Source organism: Tetrao urogallus (genome assembly GCF_951394365.1).
Source record: "Tetrao urogallus genome assembly, chromosome: 6".
NCBI classification, from domain to species: Eukaryota; Metazoa; Chordata; class Aves; order Galliformes; family Phasianidae; genus Tetrao; species Tetrao urogallus.
Genome location: NC_136819.1, coordinates 49,191,921 through 49,209,278, shown reverse-complemented (window position 1 = coordinate 49,209,278; position 17,358 = coordinate 49,191,921). Strand labels below are relative to the sequence as shown.

Sequence of the window (17,358 nt, the reverse complement as noted above, 5' to 3'; positions counted from 1 at the left end):
TGGTCCAGCCTGAGCTTGAGTGTCTCCAAGGACTGAGCATCCACCGCATCGCTTCCAGTGCTTCATCTCCCCCACTGTAAAGGACTTTTTCCCTTATATCCAAAAGCATGAAGTTCATTTATGCTTCATGCATATTATCTGTAGCAAAAAAAACCATGAACTTTTATTCCTAATATGATACTGCTGCAAGTGCTATCAGTGGAAATGATGACCCTGGATTTACCTATTGGAAAGCCATACGCATGTACATACATTAATTTTGTAACTTGGACAGAGCTATCTCTAACTTTTCTTATTGGCTTACATAGAAAAGAAAGCCTTGAAGCCAGAGGATAATTGGATTTCTTCGCACCTTTTTTAAACTTACATGCAGTTTTTGTGTGTGCAAATTTATACATGTACAGAAGATTATGACTTTAGGACAGGAAAATGAACATCTCTAGCCAAGATAAATGTAAAATCTGGATGGAAAGAAGCAAAATATAGAAAGGACAAAGGCTAGTGCCACTGATATTCAAAATAAAGATGACCTCTGGGAAATGTTGACAACTGATAGACAAGCCAAGCTTTCTAGAGGGGAAAACAGGCACTGTGGGCACTCATTTCTCCTGTTATAAGTGCTGACTGGACCTGCAGACAGCTGTGAAGAACGAACCTGAACAAACTAAAACTTTTCCCTTCTAGCTCCTCCAGTTTCACATCTGCTTTATACTAGAGCAAGAATTAAGGTATTCTCTGATGAGTTCATCTTATCAACAGCAGAATATCCAGGCAGTTGTTTAAAGAGAGACTCCATTAGACAGGATTCCACACTGGAATCAATCTCTTTATGGTTTTCTCCTACCACTAAGCCCAAATGTGTCTCCTTATACTTTCATCTCTGGCTTCCAGACGATCTTTGTTCTTCCTGAGCAAGAAGCCACTACTAATTCATTCTCAGGCTTGAAACTACAGGCATTGCTTCAAGATTCCCTGTAAGCAGGCTGCCTCATATCTTTCAGCAATTCAGGCTCTCAGTTATCAAACTGCTCAGATTTCTATAGTCCTCCAAGACCCATTATTTAGAAAGAAAGCAAACACAGGTGAGAGTTGAAGTTTGAATCCCTTAAAAGACTATGCTTGCCATGATAAGATGCAGGACTCTTGAAACTATCAATAATTTAAGCACTGGAAGGTAGAATAGAATAAGTCCAAAGAATTCCACGTTTATTCAGGCAGTCAAAATATTAACCATTCCTTGCTAAAAATCCTTTAGATGCCCAACTCCGAGCAAGTTGTGAGATGTTTGCCAGTACTCTGGAAGACTTGATGAAATTCTTTTTTGAATTTGGTACAAAAAAAATTGTAAAAATTAAAATCTGTCTTTCCTCTTCCAGTTTTGTCAGGTTTCAATGCCGGTAAGGTATAGACAGGCAAATCAAAATTTTATCACAACATGCTCAGAGTATGGGAACAAATATCACATTACAAAGTCTCTTTGCGCATCCTTTTGTACAGGCAAAGACAAAACAAGTGAAATAAGAGAGGCTAGGATTGAATATTATACCTAGAACTTTGAATATACATGAATTGCCAAAAAATACTTAGGATGAAGAACAGTAAGTGAAAAAACTACCTCAGCGTCTTTACATTTAAGCTATCCTTATTCATGCAGCTTTGATTGTAAAGTGCATACTCCGCATTCGGTTTATACAAACCCACACGTTAGAAGAATGAGTGAATTTTGCATACCACAGGTAGGACATGAAAACCAGCGTTACTTAGGAACACATGCATATGTTCATACCTGATGGCTGAAGATCAAAACTGGATATTGTAGTAACCTTTCCATATGAATCATTAACTGCGTGCCACTAAAGATGCCAGGTCTCTACTCTCCAACAGAATTCCAAATAAGATCAATAATCCTGTTGGAGTAACAGTACTGGCTTCAGCTGCCAATGAAGATGCTGTTTAGGTTTTGTTGCAGTATTAGAAGTGGTTCTACTTTCATTAGAAGTAGTTACCTACAAGAAAAGAACTACAGCCTTGTTCTCATTTTCCCTTTTTTGCCCTTTTCATCAGTCAATGGTGATGGGTTAAAAATTTCCTAATATATATATATAAAAATATATATAATTTTCTATAATATCTAAAATATCCTAATATATATTTATATATATATAAAAAAAAATATATATATATAAAAAAAAAAAAAAGCAGTTTCGAAGAGCTCTAGGTGTTTCCGTGTTCAAATGCTGCCATCAAGTGGAAATACATAGAAACGTAGAATCCTTAGAGGCGGAAGGGTCCTCTGGAGACCATCTAGTCCAATTCCCCTGCAATGAATAGGGACACCGCAGCTAGATCAGGTTGCCCAGGACCCGATCCAGCCTCACCTTGAAAGTCTACAGGGACGAGGTATCAACCACATCACTAGGCAACCTGTTCTAGTGCCTCACCACTCACTGTACAGACTTCAGTGTAATAGAAGGTGACAACTAATAGCAAGGCCATTGTTTTAAAAAATTAGGTGAACCAGACTAAAAGAATAAAACAGTATATTTGTTGCAAGTTATTAGGCAAATTATAAAAAAATTTGTTATAATCTAAACTTCTTCTATTTAACTTCCTTAAATCTGAAATTTTTCTATAGTATTGCTCCACACCCCCAAAAATTGTCTGTATCAATAAGGATAAGGACTAGAAAATGTATTGCATTCCTGTGAACTTGTCTGAATTCCTGACACTGATATGAACTGCAGAGGTAAAGAAGTAAAGCAGAAAGAAAAATTATTTTTTGTGATTTGGAAATTTAATGCTTTTCTTTAAATCCCAAAGCAATAGTTAAGTATTTCATTCTCAAATACAAACACATCCTTATAAAACGTCTTGTTTCCCTTCTTGCAAAGATTTGAAAGAGCCATATCCTCATTTTCTTCAAGAAATTTAGGAAGAAAATTCAAAATACTTGGTGTTAGAACAGTGGAATCTATCTGGTCTTTATGTCTTTTATGGCTTCAGAGATGCAGCAAAGCTGAGTAGTATTCATGAGCCTTAAGTGCTGACTCCAATCTGGGTTGAGTAACCACAGACATCTTCTCTCAAGGCTCCTCTTCTTTCACCTAAGCCAGGCACTATTGGATATTTTCCTAGGCTGCGTGACAATCAGGAATGCAAAATTTGTCCATGGCTCATTCACAAGAAATGAGATGTGTTTTGGAAAATCAACAGTGCATGCACAGTACGTGTGCAATAATTTAGTGTGCTCTGGATGCACATACACATAGTTCTGCCAGAAAAGGAAAAAAAGAAACAAAACAGCTAAAGCAGGGAGTCCTGTAACTGCAAAAATTGTTTTGCCCTTAAGACTGTGATGGTAAATAAATTTTGCCATGGCACAGACAAATTTAAGAACTTGGAGAGGGAAGGACAGAGTTATGAAAACTATCTGACTCAAGCAAGGCAATCAGGATCACTGTCTTTGGTGATGGTTTGTGTATATTCCCACAGCCAAGTCATTAACACTTCACTCTCAAAATCTGAAAGTCTGTTTTAAAGAAGAATACTATGGGCTATCTGGATCTAAATAAATATTTGAAAAGTGAGTTGACGTTGTTGGCCAAGAAGAGCAGACCAACTGAACTCTTGTTAAGATGTATCTATAGCAGATTGTGTAGCACTTTCAAATAGAATTCTTATTAATCAAAAGCAACGCTTACATTATTGGGTTATGAACAGATTATCAAGAACAGCAATAAAATGGTAAGCTACACGTACTCTCCACAAGTGTGGCTTGTCCAGAGTTTGGTAATTGCTATTTCCTATGTTCCACTTTTACAGCAGCCAGACTTCTTCGCCACAACATGAGACAAAGAGATAAAACAACCAACAACCAACCAACAAGCAACAAAGCCTTCCCACACACTGGATGTAAAACCTTTGTGGAAGATTCATGGATCTTTTATTGTTAATATAGCAGGAACAGAGGTTAAAATTTCTCAAAAGGGACCAAATAAAAATACTATTTAATATATTCTGCTACACCTTGGGGAGAATAGAGAATTACTGACTTTAACTGATAAGTGAAAAGTATCCCACTGTCTCAACCTGCCCCTCAGGTTAGTTGTCCTTACTTTTTTTTTTTTTTTTTTTTTTTTTTTTTTTTTTTTGTCACTAATAAGGCAGAGGTGGGGTTTGAGGCTCAGAGAGATCACTGCTTGACTACAAAAAGCATTATAGGTCAGCGCCTCTGGTAATGGTCACCACAGATACATTATTCTCTTATTAATAACAAATATATAGAAAAAAAATTGAAGTGATATCTGCATATTTTGTCTCCATATCAGTGTTTTCACAAAATGTTTATTTAGAATTCTTGCTTTGGAGACTTCCTGGATCTTATTGCTTCATATACTGTAGCTTTTTCAAATTTAAGTCTTCCTTAGCACTTTAGCACTCTCTCTCTTATGTTACGATCAGGCATTAGAGCCATTCACTACACTACCAACACATGACAGACTTCCATACATACGTTTATCTTCCCTGTTCCAGAAAAGAATTAAAGACAGCTATAATTTTTTCCAACCTTTCATGTTCAAGTTAGTATTTGCCCTCTTTTGAGAATGCATTAGGACAATAGCAGCCTCATATACTTCTTCATTGCCAACGACAGAAAGGATGCTAAGAGCTGAAATCTGTTTTTAACATAGTGAGTTACTGGCCTCAACTTCAAAGAGGATCTCCTGTCTATATATAAAGAAGTACACTGTGCTAGAGGAGCTGCCAACTAGGTTACTGTGGCCAAAAATCTTGTGACAGTTTATAAATATGAATTACTATAATTTCCTGCTGTCCGTAACAGGCTTAGTTACTTGGAGCCTTGCTGTAGTTTGTAGCAAAGTGAGTTATAAGGGCCCTGATGTAGCCCTTGCAGGCAGGGAGGGGAGAGGTACGCAGCTGCATGGCTAACAGCTATGGCAACTTTAGTCCCTGCAGAGGTGGCACAAGAACACCAGGAAGGGAAAATTAAACCCAGGCTAAAATGAGGAAAAATAATCTATTCCCTTCACAATGGGAGGCACTGCCATGGTACCATAACTTCATACAAATACACACCATCGTTCACTGAATAAGTTCTGTCTCCTTGGATGATTTTACCAAAGATTTCACTGTCCAGCTTCTTCTGTACAGCTTGTAGTTTTGAGCAACGACAGCTTTTAAATGATTTTTAAAGGGCAGGTATACTTCAGCTATGCCTCTTCTACTGCTTCACTAGATTTAGTTATTGGGTTTAGAGAGGTGCAGGAAGCTGAGAGCGTCCCTCTTTTGATGTATCTGGAATTCAACCACAGATTCCTAGAGAATATCTGTTTTAACTGATTTGGTCAATACTTTCCACAGAACCATCTCAACACTTACTTTGATGCTGGAATGCTATAATGGGACAATAATAGCAGGGTGGCAAAGTCTTTGGCTACAGCAAATAAGAACAAGCTTAAATACAGCAGCTACTGAAACAAAAGAAAAGAGCTGCTTACCTTTGGAAGACCTTGGATAGGCAGAAATCTCCAGCAGGAGATGCCCTCACCTCCACTGCCAAGCCTTAAATGAGGTCTGGGAAAGGATGGATCCTGGCTCCACCCCTTCCAATCACTCAGAGCATTGCATGCATCTGAGCTCCCCTGGGTTAGCCCTGCCTTCCTACCAGGTGTTCAATCACTGTTTCAGGCCATGACTCAGCATTTCCACTACAGATGTTATCACTAATCTTTGCACTCTGCAATACTATGATATGCACAGATATTAACAACAATACAGCTCTATAACAGTAGCACTTAAGAGAAATATCAACAACAAAAAGCCCTGGAGCAATGACTTGTTTCTACATTAAGGCTTTTTAAAAACATGTATCTCTCTCTCTGCATATATATACGTTTATATTAATAATCATATAATTATATGTATGCATATAAGTTGCTTGAACACCTCTTAACGGATGTGGGAATAGCCTCATAATCAGACAGCTTAGAGGAAGATGCTAAGTATTCCTACCTAGAGTGGTTGGAGGAGGAAATTGTTAACAATATTTGTTTGCATGTTTGTTTTTTAAAATTGCAAGAACCAGGCTATCAGGAAGAAGGCAAATCTGTGAGACGAGGTGATCCTAAGGTGCAGCATGCCTTCACCAACGGTGCAGACCCTATGGGACTAAACAAATCTGTGCCTGTGAGTGAGCCCATTGGCAGTCCCAGACACAGCAAAAGAAGACAGGACTGGAGTACAGGTCTACAGTCCATACAAGAGATGAATCTGGATAAAACAAACCTGAATAAAATCTACAACATAGTGCAGGGTGTTGATCTAACTGATCATCTGAGGTCCAACCAGAATGTGTAGATAGAAAACAGCATATCTACATCATAGCTCAAATCAGGACTGATAACTTTGGGCTGAGTTGAAATAGGATTTAGATGAGTGGGGGTCCAGGTGAGACTGATTAGGGATGCTAAGACCTATTAGCTCCCTCAAGCCCCTGAAAATGCTGTGATTTTTATCAGCCTTTATCAAGGTGATGTTTTTGAGTCTTTTCAAATCTTGTCTGCTCTTTGAAATATGGCAGAGAAAATACAGATTTGAAAAACTTAAAACTTAAAAAGTGCCCTTTTTCATAATATCATAGAATGGCTATGTTGGAAGGGACTTTAAAACCACTCAGTTCCCACCCCCAACCATGAGCTGGTTGCTCTGTTCAGATGGGGTGAGGCACCCATATCTCTCTGGGCAGCAGTGCCAGGGTCTCACTGTCCTTTGAATTAAGAATTTTTACCTAACATCTAACTCAAATCTCCCCTTTTATTTTAAATAATTCCTCCTCATCCTGTCACTATCAGACCATGAAAAAGTTGGCCTTTGTCTTGTTTTCAGGTGATTTCAGCGTGATTTTATGAGAAATCATATGACACACTCTACACTTTTCATTTCTGACCATAATATGAGCATGAATAATATTTGGCAGACTTCCTTAAGAAGTAATTATGGAAAAGTCAGAATCACATCCTTTGCATCTTGATCAGGTCTCTATACAGAAGGTTTGACCAGATATGTTAAATGCCTTTTTAGTATTCTAGTAGATACACAATTTACTGAGGCAGTATCTGAACTGACAGAGGCCTGTAACCTGAAATTATAAACACACAGATTCCAAAGAAAGAGTAACAAATTTTAGAAGTTGTATAATCAGCAAAACTAACTGGATAGGTGAGACATCATTGTGAGTTTGCTCCTGCTGATACCAATTGCTAACATATTTATCACAGATAGAAGGATTAGGTAGGGGACATTTATGATGAATTGGTTGAAATATAACATTTACAAATAAAAAATTAAACGAGTATAGCCCTTATATGTTGTTTATTAGAAAAAAAAAACAACAAATCAAAACAACAAAAAACACATCACTGAGTAATTTACAGGTACCATATTTGTCAAATAAACTATGCACTAGTCAAGAAAGCTGCAGAGCACTTCCAGTGGTAAATTTTACCTTTTATTTTACAAAAAATAGCTGCCTTGAAGATTCCCTGGTTTTTAGTGCTTTTTTTTTTTTTTTTTTTTTTTTTTTTTAGATTTACTTTGGGGAATGAAAAATCCTTTGCAATACAGATATGTTACATTTGTCTTCATTACCATCCAGCACAAGCTACAGCAAATGCACCCACAGATCCTGAGGCCAACCACAGGTAATAAGTTCAATTTATTTTACATATAGTTATGAAATGTTTCAATTTGGTAGCAAGCTTTCCAAGGGCTAGATGGCAGTGTAGTTCTTGGTGTAATTCGTCAATTTGATTTTCTCTGGGAAAATAATATTAACAGAAAGGTTTTCTCCATTACTAGACTTCAGAAGAAAGTTCTTTTTCTTGCGCAGGAGATGACTATATTTGGCATTAGCCAACCACATTTCACATTTTGAAAAAAATACAATCCCAGTTGTACCCAAAACTACAAGACATGTAAGTAATCCCAGTACAACAAAACATATCACTTGGCTTTTACTGAGCAAGGGATCTGCATTTTGGATTGTTTCTTTCACTGTTATTTTCAGGATTTCATGTTCTTGATGCACTGATCTGTGATGAGCTTTTGGTGGAAGCTTGTAATTCTGCATGTTCTTTGTGCCAATATTCACTGCAGAAAGGCTTGTATTTTTGCTGGCATATTTGCAGGTGGCACCAACAAATTCTGGCTTACAGATGCATTTGAATCCTCCCTGTGGATGTTCTTTGCATGTTCCTCCATTCACACATGGGTCACTTGCACAGAATGTGACACGGCTGCTGCAGAGTTTTCCTGTATAACCATGGGGACATAAACAGCTGAAACCTGCACCAATATCTGTACATGTTCCTCCATTTTCACATGGGTTGGATTCACAGTCATCCCTATCTATTTCACAGAAGTTGCCAGCAAAACCAGAAGGGCACAAACAGGAAGCATGGGGTGCAAAACCATTGTCATCAATGCATGTTCCTCCATTCTGGCAGGGAGAGCTGGAAGAGAGAACAAACACATACATATATAGAACTCAATAAAATTCTAAAGAAAGAAGCTATTAGGAAACACTTTGTGTAATAAGAGAAGCTGGTTCTCTTCAGAAGAGCCAAATCCTAATGTAAATTCACTGAAGTCAATGAAATTGAATCAAAAATGAGTTCTTAAACAGCTCTGTCAATGCAGATTGTAGTATCTTCTGCTGACCTCTCAGGCAGAATTAATACAGCACTATATAAATCCAACCTGAAGAGTTGTGAATGGATTTTAATTTATTCCAAACATTTATCCAAATTAAGCTTCCCAATGTTTTCATAAGCTTAGAGCTACTTAGCTGAGTAACTATCTAGACAAGGCTGAACAAACAGACTAGCAGAAAGGCTTTCTCCACCTGATTGCATATAATCTGTGCATTGTATTGGCAAAGCAAAACACTTTAATGGCAGCACAGTGATTGTTTTTATTCTGCTTCTATTGTGCTCCATGACAAAAAAGCTAGAGGTGAATAGGTACAGTTTCTACTAACAGCTGTTGAGACAAAATTTTTGAAAAAGTAACACAAACTATAATAAAAAATGTGATGGTTTCAGCAGTAGCAAAGGAAGCTGTCATGTGAGAACAAGAGCAGAGGAAACCAAGCATTTCTTCATTTCTTCAAACTCTTTCAGAATTTAATTAGTAATAGTCTGTTACTATGCTTTAAATGGTATAAATTCTTTGAAGTAATCTTTTTTTTTTTTTTTTTTTTTTTTCCTTTGAAATGTAGCTGTGCCTTACCAAGCACAAGGCTAAAAAGACAGAGACACCTACTGACAAAAAAATGTTATCAAATTCAGTGGAGCCGTAGAAAGTAGATGTGGTGCTTTAACCCATCTTGTTGGCAGAAAAGGGGCCCAGGGTTTGCAAATAAATCTCAAAATTATTTTCACGGCAGTGATGAACAGTATATGAACAAAGCTTTTAAAATTTACCTTCTAAAAATGGATTTCAGGCATGAAAAATACAACATAACACTTCCCAAAGATTACAATAAGCCTATTTGACAACAGTCAATTGAATATTGACTATTGAGTACTTCAGTATTGACAAGCAGTACTTCAGTGTTACCTTGCAAGTAGAAAGCCTTACAGGTACCAAACCACTGCAGCTTCATGAACACTGAGATTTCACATATGTAGTAGTTGGTAGCAATGTTCCACCATGGATTTCCATAGTGGAGACACAGTTCTTTAAGAGCCTGAGTGAGGTGACTTGCAAAAGGAAAATAAGCTCAGTTTTACAAATGGCCCCAACCATAAATGGGATGAGGCTGAGCTTCTCAAATGTGCAGTTGTTGCTCTGGGAGTAGACATCACACTGAGTGCCCTCAGCTGTTAGCCTTACTGAAGACTGAAACCCTTGGTGGCCATTAGGTGACTACTGTAGAGAAGTCATGTCTGTTTTTGTTTTTTTTTTTAATACTTTCACATAAAACAAACAGCTCTGTGCTCTCACATTAGCTGTTCACTTTCACTCATGCTCTCACTATAGCTGTTGGCTGCAAAAAGTGCTATTGAGAGAACAAACTAGAAATTTGGAAGCTGAATTAGGAAAGGAGTTGTCCCTGGACTTTGCCAACTGGGAAAGCCTATAACAGTACGAGATAATGCAATCAAGGAAATTAGCCACAGTCACTAGCTACTGTGTGTGTTTTAAGGAAATTATGGAAGCTGGAGCTGCACAGTCCTTGAGTAACTGAATGGTTATAGTCTGTCTTGGAGAGCCTAGCACCCTCTCTTGGCTTTACAGATCTCATGGAAAATCAAACAAACTTGGATATATCAGTATGAAGAAGATTCAAACCTCATGGGCAGATCAGATTGAAGGAAATGCAAGGGATTTCTAGGAAGATGGGAAGAAATTACTGGAGAAAGCAAATGTAAAATGATTTTTTTCTGATTTTTCATGTGAAATAATTTTTTATACTTTTTCAGAAGTAGAAAATATAAAAAGTATTTAGAAAATGCATGCAATGTTTTGAAAATCTATTCTTCATTTATTACTGAGCTTCATTTACCTAACATTAAATATGTTTAAGTGAATATTGTATTAATAGTCTCCTTGAATAGATTTACAATCCTAGTAGAAGAATTATATACTTTAGCATAGAGATGCTGCATCTTAGCAAAGAAATCTGAAGAATGGTCAGGAGTATAGATTTTAAATTCACATCAGAAACCATTATTTACCCATTAATAATACAAGGTCCTTTCCTGAGATGGCAGTTTTTTCCTGTAAATCCCTGGGCACACAGACAAATATATCCTCCATCACCAGTCTCTATGCATGTTGAGTTATTGGTGCAGGGCTTTGCAGAGCATGGCTGAATATCTGTTTAAAAAAACAAAACATTTTTTAAAAAAATTATTAAAACACTGTTCAATGAAATGAATGCTAAAGAGTCAGCAGAAGAGCAAAGCAGGGCTCAATTAAACTTATGAGAAAAGTTCAATTAAACTCAGGAGAAAGAATCAGCAAATAGTAAACAGTGCTTTAAATAAAACATAGCTTTAATGGCCATTCATCCTACATTTTACAAGTCCTGATTTATTCCTCCCTTTTAACATGAAGAACAGATTGTTCAATTGTTGCAAGCACTTTGAGCTCATTTCTTTTCCTAGCTGTCACTTTTGAAATGATTTTGAACTGTTCCAGTACATAAATAACTAATAATATCAATAAAATATTAGTAGGTAAGAAATAAGTTCGAAGTAGCTTAGTCATCCTTTCCCGGCCTTGGCATCTCCATGAGCAGAATTCTGATAAAGAAAATAAGAATTAGGAACTCCTCATGCTCTCTAACCAAAAGTCTATCATTTTGTGTTCGTGAACAAACATTTCATAATAACAGATTGGCAGGTTATAAAGACCCTCTTAAGATTTCATCATCTGTGTTACATCTAACCCTTACAGAGCTGCACCAGAAGAGACAGCTGACCTATTTGACCAAAAGTTACACATCTCTTTTTTTTTAAGAGCTTCCCTGCTAAGGGATTTCCCAACTGAACTACTACCAATTTTTACAAATAACTAAAATTAAATATACAAACAAGTGTGTATTTTATCCATCTAATGGAGCAGCCGCAGTGAAGAGCTGGCTACAAGGCATCTGATGCCTCACATATTCATGTCCATATGTACACTAAGAATCAGTGAATGATAAAGGTTGGAAAAGATCAGCTCTAAGATCAGCTACTTTGACCATTAGCCCTCTAAACCACGTCCGCCAGTGCCACATCTCTATGGTTCTGGAACACCTCCAGGGATGGTGACTCCACCACTTCTCTGGGCAGCCTGTGCCAATGCATCATCACTCTTTCAGAGAATAAATTTTTCCTAATATAGAAAATAAAAAGGATTTAAGAGCATTTATTTTTCACTTCCCACAACATAATGGGAAAGTTAGTTAATATCACGAGGTACTGCTAAATTTTATCCATGGCAAAACACTTCAGTAGCCTTAGCTTTTAAATATAATCTTCCCTGGATAAAAGGCTCTATTTTCTAATGTGTTTGCCTGTTCTTATTACAAGAAAAGCACTTTGCACATGCTTTAAGATCCAATTTTCACAAGGACTTGAATAAATAAACTTGAATGCTTTCTGGAATGGTGTTGTTTGCCACCTATTTTGGCAGGCTTTAAAGGCAGCTAAAAAAATATGAACTCTGATGTATGAGTGAGAAAACTTCTGAAATGTATATGTGGATAGGCATATGTACTAATTGGTATATACATATATGAATATGTACATTGCTACTAGTAATTTACGTAAGGAATTTGGTTTTTCAACACAATTTAAAACACAATTTAGAGTATCATATCCTTTTAAAATGTAAGCACACAGATAAACCAAATACTCCATATCTTCTATTCTCTTTAGTTTTCCTCTCAGAAGACCAAAATCCAAATAATTTAATTGCTTCAAGTGGTAGCTGAGTCTCAGATGAAAATTGAAAAAAAGATTGTATATTTACAAATGTATTATGAATAGCTGCAATCACATTACCAACAAATTAATTAATCCTTTTGTAAAACTAAGCTGTCAGGCTGCAGTGCATGAAGTGATCATTCAGTGTTTTTCTCAGGAAAGCATCACAGCGATTGGATTTCAGGTTGGAAGAGATTCTGCACCAGAGGGCAGTGGGCATGGAACAGGATCTGTTGGGGCAGTGTCACAGCCCTGAGCTGCTCGGGTTGAGGAAATGTTTGGATAACATTCTCAGACTTAGGCTTTGCTTTTTGGGTGGCCCTGTGTGCAGCCAGAAGTTGGACTGGATGATCGCTGTGGGTCCCTTCTAATTCAGTATGTTTTGTGATTCCATGGTTCACAGTGCAGCAGAGTTTGTCTCTTGCATGTCTATCATAGGCATTAGCAAAGAGGTAAGTTAGCAATATTAACACTTTGACCAGCTCACAGATTTTTTTCCTTAAGTGACATGCATAGGCATGTGACTGTAATAATAGTCATAAATGACACCAAAAATACTGGCCTACATGTTTACAGTGAACTCAATCTATAATTTGCATGCCTGTGAATTATAAGGTAGGTCATTCTTCATCTGAACTGAGAACCAGACGGCCAGCCCATGGTGAATATAAAACCACTTGATGACATAAAACTGTTCCAGAAAGGAACATGATCCACAGTAAGGAGATTATACACTAAATTTCCTAGAAAACAGAAAAAGAGAACACCATCATTCAAAAAATACCTTATTCTCTCTTGTGTTTAGCAAGCAAATAAGCTGCTAAGACTGCATCTATATTTTACAGATATTTCAGGTGTTAACAGTGGCCAAATGAATTTGTGGGTTTTACCATCTCTGTTGACAATTGCTCACAGCTGGCAACAGTGAAACAGTGGTTTTGCCAAAAATTCCCTGGCAAATATGACACTTCCTATAGCAGCAAAAAGGAAGAATGCCAAGGGAATGACAAAAACTGTGTTACTCACAGTCCTCTGTCAGTCTCCCCAGAAACAGTACAAATGTAGCTTTTTAACAAGGCTTATCACATTACACACCTGAAGCTAAAATTTGTTGCCACTGGTTAAAACATGTCAACTAAAAGCATTCGCATGTGAAAATGCAACAGTTGTGGCCTCTGGACATCACATCATTTCAGTATTAAAAAAAATTCAAGGAATGTGGCTTTTTACGTAAGAAAGTGATGTGTTTGTATTATGACAATTTAAAAAAACAGTTATATGTATTTGTCAGTGATCCCCACATGAATGGGAGCATTTGTTTTGTTCTTTTTCCTAACTTATCAAGCATCATTTAGTGGTAGTGGTTAATAAGTTATAACACTCTGTAATGACTTTATACATTCAGGAAACCAACACCATTGGTGTTGGACACCAGAGGGTGTCAGAGGTTGAACAACTAATCTCATTTGAGGATACAGTGCATTCACGGACCAGTAGGACAATTTTTAACATCCTTCCAGTGGCAGCAAAAAGACTGGGTCTTTTGTGGCAAAAGAATGCTTTAGAGTAGGCCCACTGAGATGGACCTACTCAGTGAATCCATTGAGATGAAAGACTTTCAATGTAATATAACCATCTTTTCATCTGCAGGGACATTCCATTTTGGCTGAGTATTCTTGGCACATCTTCATTGGGATCTAAATTCAAATTGGCAAAGAACATGGAGATAACTCTGAGTGTTGAGAGAAGTAATACTTTGTGGACTTAACAAGGGATATCCACTTTATACTGAAGAATCATCACAATTAATGCTCATTAAAATATTATTTTTCCACGAATATATGGTTACAATTCCCAAAGAATTATTTTCCATCATAAATACCAACTGAAAAAGGTTGCAAAACTCAGAACTGTGATGATATTTAAGTGCCAAGAAATTCAGGTAGACCCTTAATGTGGTTCTTTGAAGTGTGTCCAACTTGAAAACATAATCTTTACTTGCAAAAATCTTTAGTTTTGGAGCTCCATGTCACTGCAAGTACGTGGTCAACCAGAAATCTTCTTCTAGTCATCCTGAAAATTTTATCCAGTTCAAATTGCATCATCATTAAATACTGTTTTGGGCATTCATTGACAGCCATGCTCTATAAATTGTAAGCTGTGTAACAGTGAAAGCCCAGAATAGAAGCAAAAAGAACAAGGACTTGGACACTTGTCTTCTTCAGATGCATCTCTGCAGGCTGAACTGGTGCACGGTCCTGGATGCTCCTGCGGTTTCTGCACTCTCACATCTTTTGGCTGAACACTTATTTGCCAACACCAGCCAACATAAACTAGCTCAGCAAAGACCAGCTCCTCAAATTCCTAATGCCATGTGGCACATTCTGACAGGAATGGGGTGAGTGAGCGTGCTCTGTTTATCCCTCGGATCTGGGAGGAAGGCAGCATTTTGCCTGGTCAGACCTTTCTCTGATTTATATCAGTGCTATTCCATTGAGCTGTCATAGGATTAAGGAACAAAGGATTATGAGGTTTTCTTTTTCAATAAGTATTCAGTATTAAGCTCTTATTTTCCCATACAAAAATTTACATATATATATTTATATATATATACATGTAGTGTGTCATATAAATATTTCAAATTAACTAATATATACAAAAAGATGTGTCTTCATCATAAAGATTAATATGACAATGATGAGTAGTTGTTTGTTAGCATTATTCACAATTACAAATATTTAAAATAGAATGAGGAGTGTATGCCTCACTCACACATATGCCCGAATACCAAACACACTGAATGTTTTGGAAGAGACCTCAAAGCCCACCCAGTATCAACCCCTTACTGTGTGCTGGCTGCCCCCCACCAGATCAGGATGCCCACCCAGCCCAGCCTTGTGAACCTCCAAGGATGGGGCACCCACAGCTCTCTGGGCAGCAGTGCCAGAGCTTCTTATGTGCTGCTGCCCAGAATCTCCTTATTATCTTGCTCTAGCATTTTTTAAAGTTAGTTATCCATAAGATCTTTTGTATGTCTCCATCACCAGATGGGGCTGTTTCACCTCATTTGCTCAAGGAAAAGAAAGGATGTGCAAACCTATGTCACAGAGGCTGCCAACCCAGCCCTCCTCACAGATGCACTGCCAGGGTTTGACACAGCTGCCATGCAAGCACCCAGGGAAAGGGACACACTGATTGCAGAGAGTACCCTGCCAACCAGGCAGACACCTGAAAGAGATAGGAGACAATACACAAGCATGGTTTATTTTTAATAAACATAATTACATGGATGTTCCCCTTTTCAGAGTGCAATAAACAAACTTTTGGATTCAAAATTGGACCATGCAGTGCACCTGATCAAAAAGATAGCATCAATGCTTCTGCAATACTAGAAGTATTTATATGAAAAAACAAAAACAAAAAACCCAAAAAACTGGTTCATGCAATGACAATAAATAAATGTAAACAACTTAATAAAGACTTTTCATACTGGGATAATTAGGCTAAAGAGGCATCTAGATACCTCTGCTCTATCACTCCAGTTATGGCATGGTAATAGAGTGCTGCCTCATTACTGTACCATATTTGCAGAGAATACACTGTTTCAGCTTCTATTTTAAAGAGCAATGAATTATTGAGGAGGTCTGTTTCTGAGCTAAGGCTCTGTCTGACAGATCTTTTTACCTGCATTCTCTGGGAAATTCACAAAACCCGTTCACTGGGTGGCAGCCAGCTTTACAGCTCACACCTAAAAGAAGAGATTTTTAATACCAAAATAGAAAAATCAGCACTCAGGGTAAAAAAAAAAAAAAAAAAAAAAAAAAAAAAAAAAAAAAAAGTGTCCTATATACGTTACTGATATTTTTTAAAAGAAATCTGACTGCAGAGTGAAAAAAAGCAACTCAAGGCTGCATAGTAGTATTCTGATTTCTGTCAAATATGTGTTTCTGCAACATAAAGGTTTTTAATGAACCTGGAGCACATTACAGGGTGTTTCTATAAGGTAGGAGAACTATAAGGTAGGAGAATTGACATAAAGAATTGACTGCAAAAGAACACAGAATAAAACGCAATAGCAAAGTGTGAGTGCTCTCATACTACTTTAAAAGGGAACTTTCAGAATAGACACACATATGCCACCACACAACACCCACTTACAGCTGCATTATTTCAGAACTACTTGAAACACAGAAATGTCTTTAATCTGGAAAAAAAATATATATCTATTTAAAACTACTTCAAGCTCATTTCCACCGTACGTCTGATAACAACAACAAAACATTAAATCTCAGAAGAGTAACTCAAGTTTATTATAACGATGTCTCAGCCACTTTTCTCCCTCCCTCAGCTATCTGCATCGAGAAGCATCAAGCCACACCACGAAGCAGCACCGCTAACCGCTGCCCTGCAGGCGAATGGCACCAGGAGCGCCTCGCACGGCGCATCGCCGCACCTCCGGCCGGAGCTATCGCTGGGGAAGGCAGAGCTCTCAGCCCGGCCTCGGCCAACTGCTCCAACTTTCCCAAGTCGCTCCCGCAGGTTACCTGGGGCGGCGGGGAGGACGAAGGGCAGCAGGCAGCAGCAGCAGCAGCAGCAGCCGAGGAGCCCGGCGGCGCGCAGCCTCATGTTGGGACCGCTGAGCGCGGAGCTCGCGCGGATCCTCCCGGGTGGCGAGGAGGAGGAGAAAAAGGAGAAGGCACCCCCGGCCTCCGCCCGCAGAGCCGGCGAGTTGCGGTGCGGTGGGGCGGGAGGAGAAAGCGAGAGCGGAGCGCTGCCCGGCTACCGCCGGCCCGGCTGTGCAGAGCAGCGGGCACCGCGCGCACCTCGCCTGTCGCGATCGCGGGCGAGAGGAGGTTCG

General features: G+C 38.2%; 1 protein-coding gene across 1 annotated transcript; it reads right to left on the bottom strand.

The window, feature by feature from the left end:
• Nucleotides 1-7,789: 7,789 nt before the first annotated feature.
• On the bottom strand, nt 7,790-17,126 carry DLK1 (delta like non-canonical Notch ligand 1; the record flags this gene model as incomplete). The annotated part of the gene is made up of 5 exons (XM_079536625.1): nt 7,790-8,531; nt 10,761-10,902; nt 15,598-15,728; nt 16,185-16,248; nt 17,045-17,126. The coding sequence occupies 5 exons, from the start codon at nt 17,124-17,126 to the stop codon at nt 7,790-7,792; spliced, it is 1,161 nt and encodes a 386-aa protein (XP_079392751.1).
• Nucleotides 17,127-17,358: the final 232 nt, after the last annotated feature.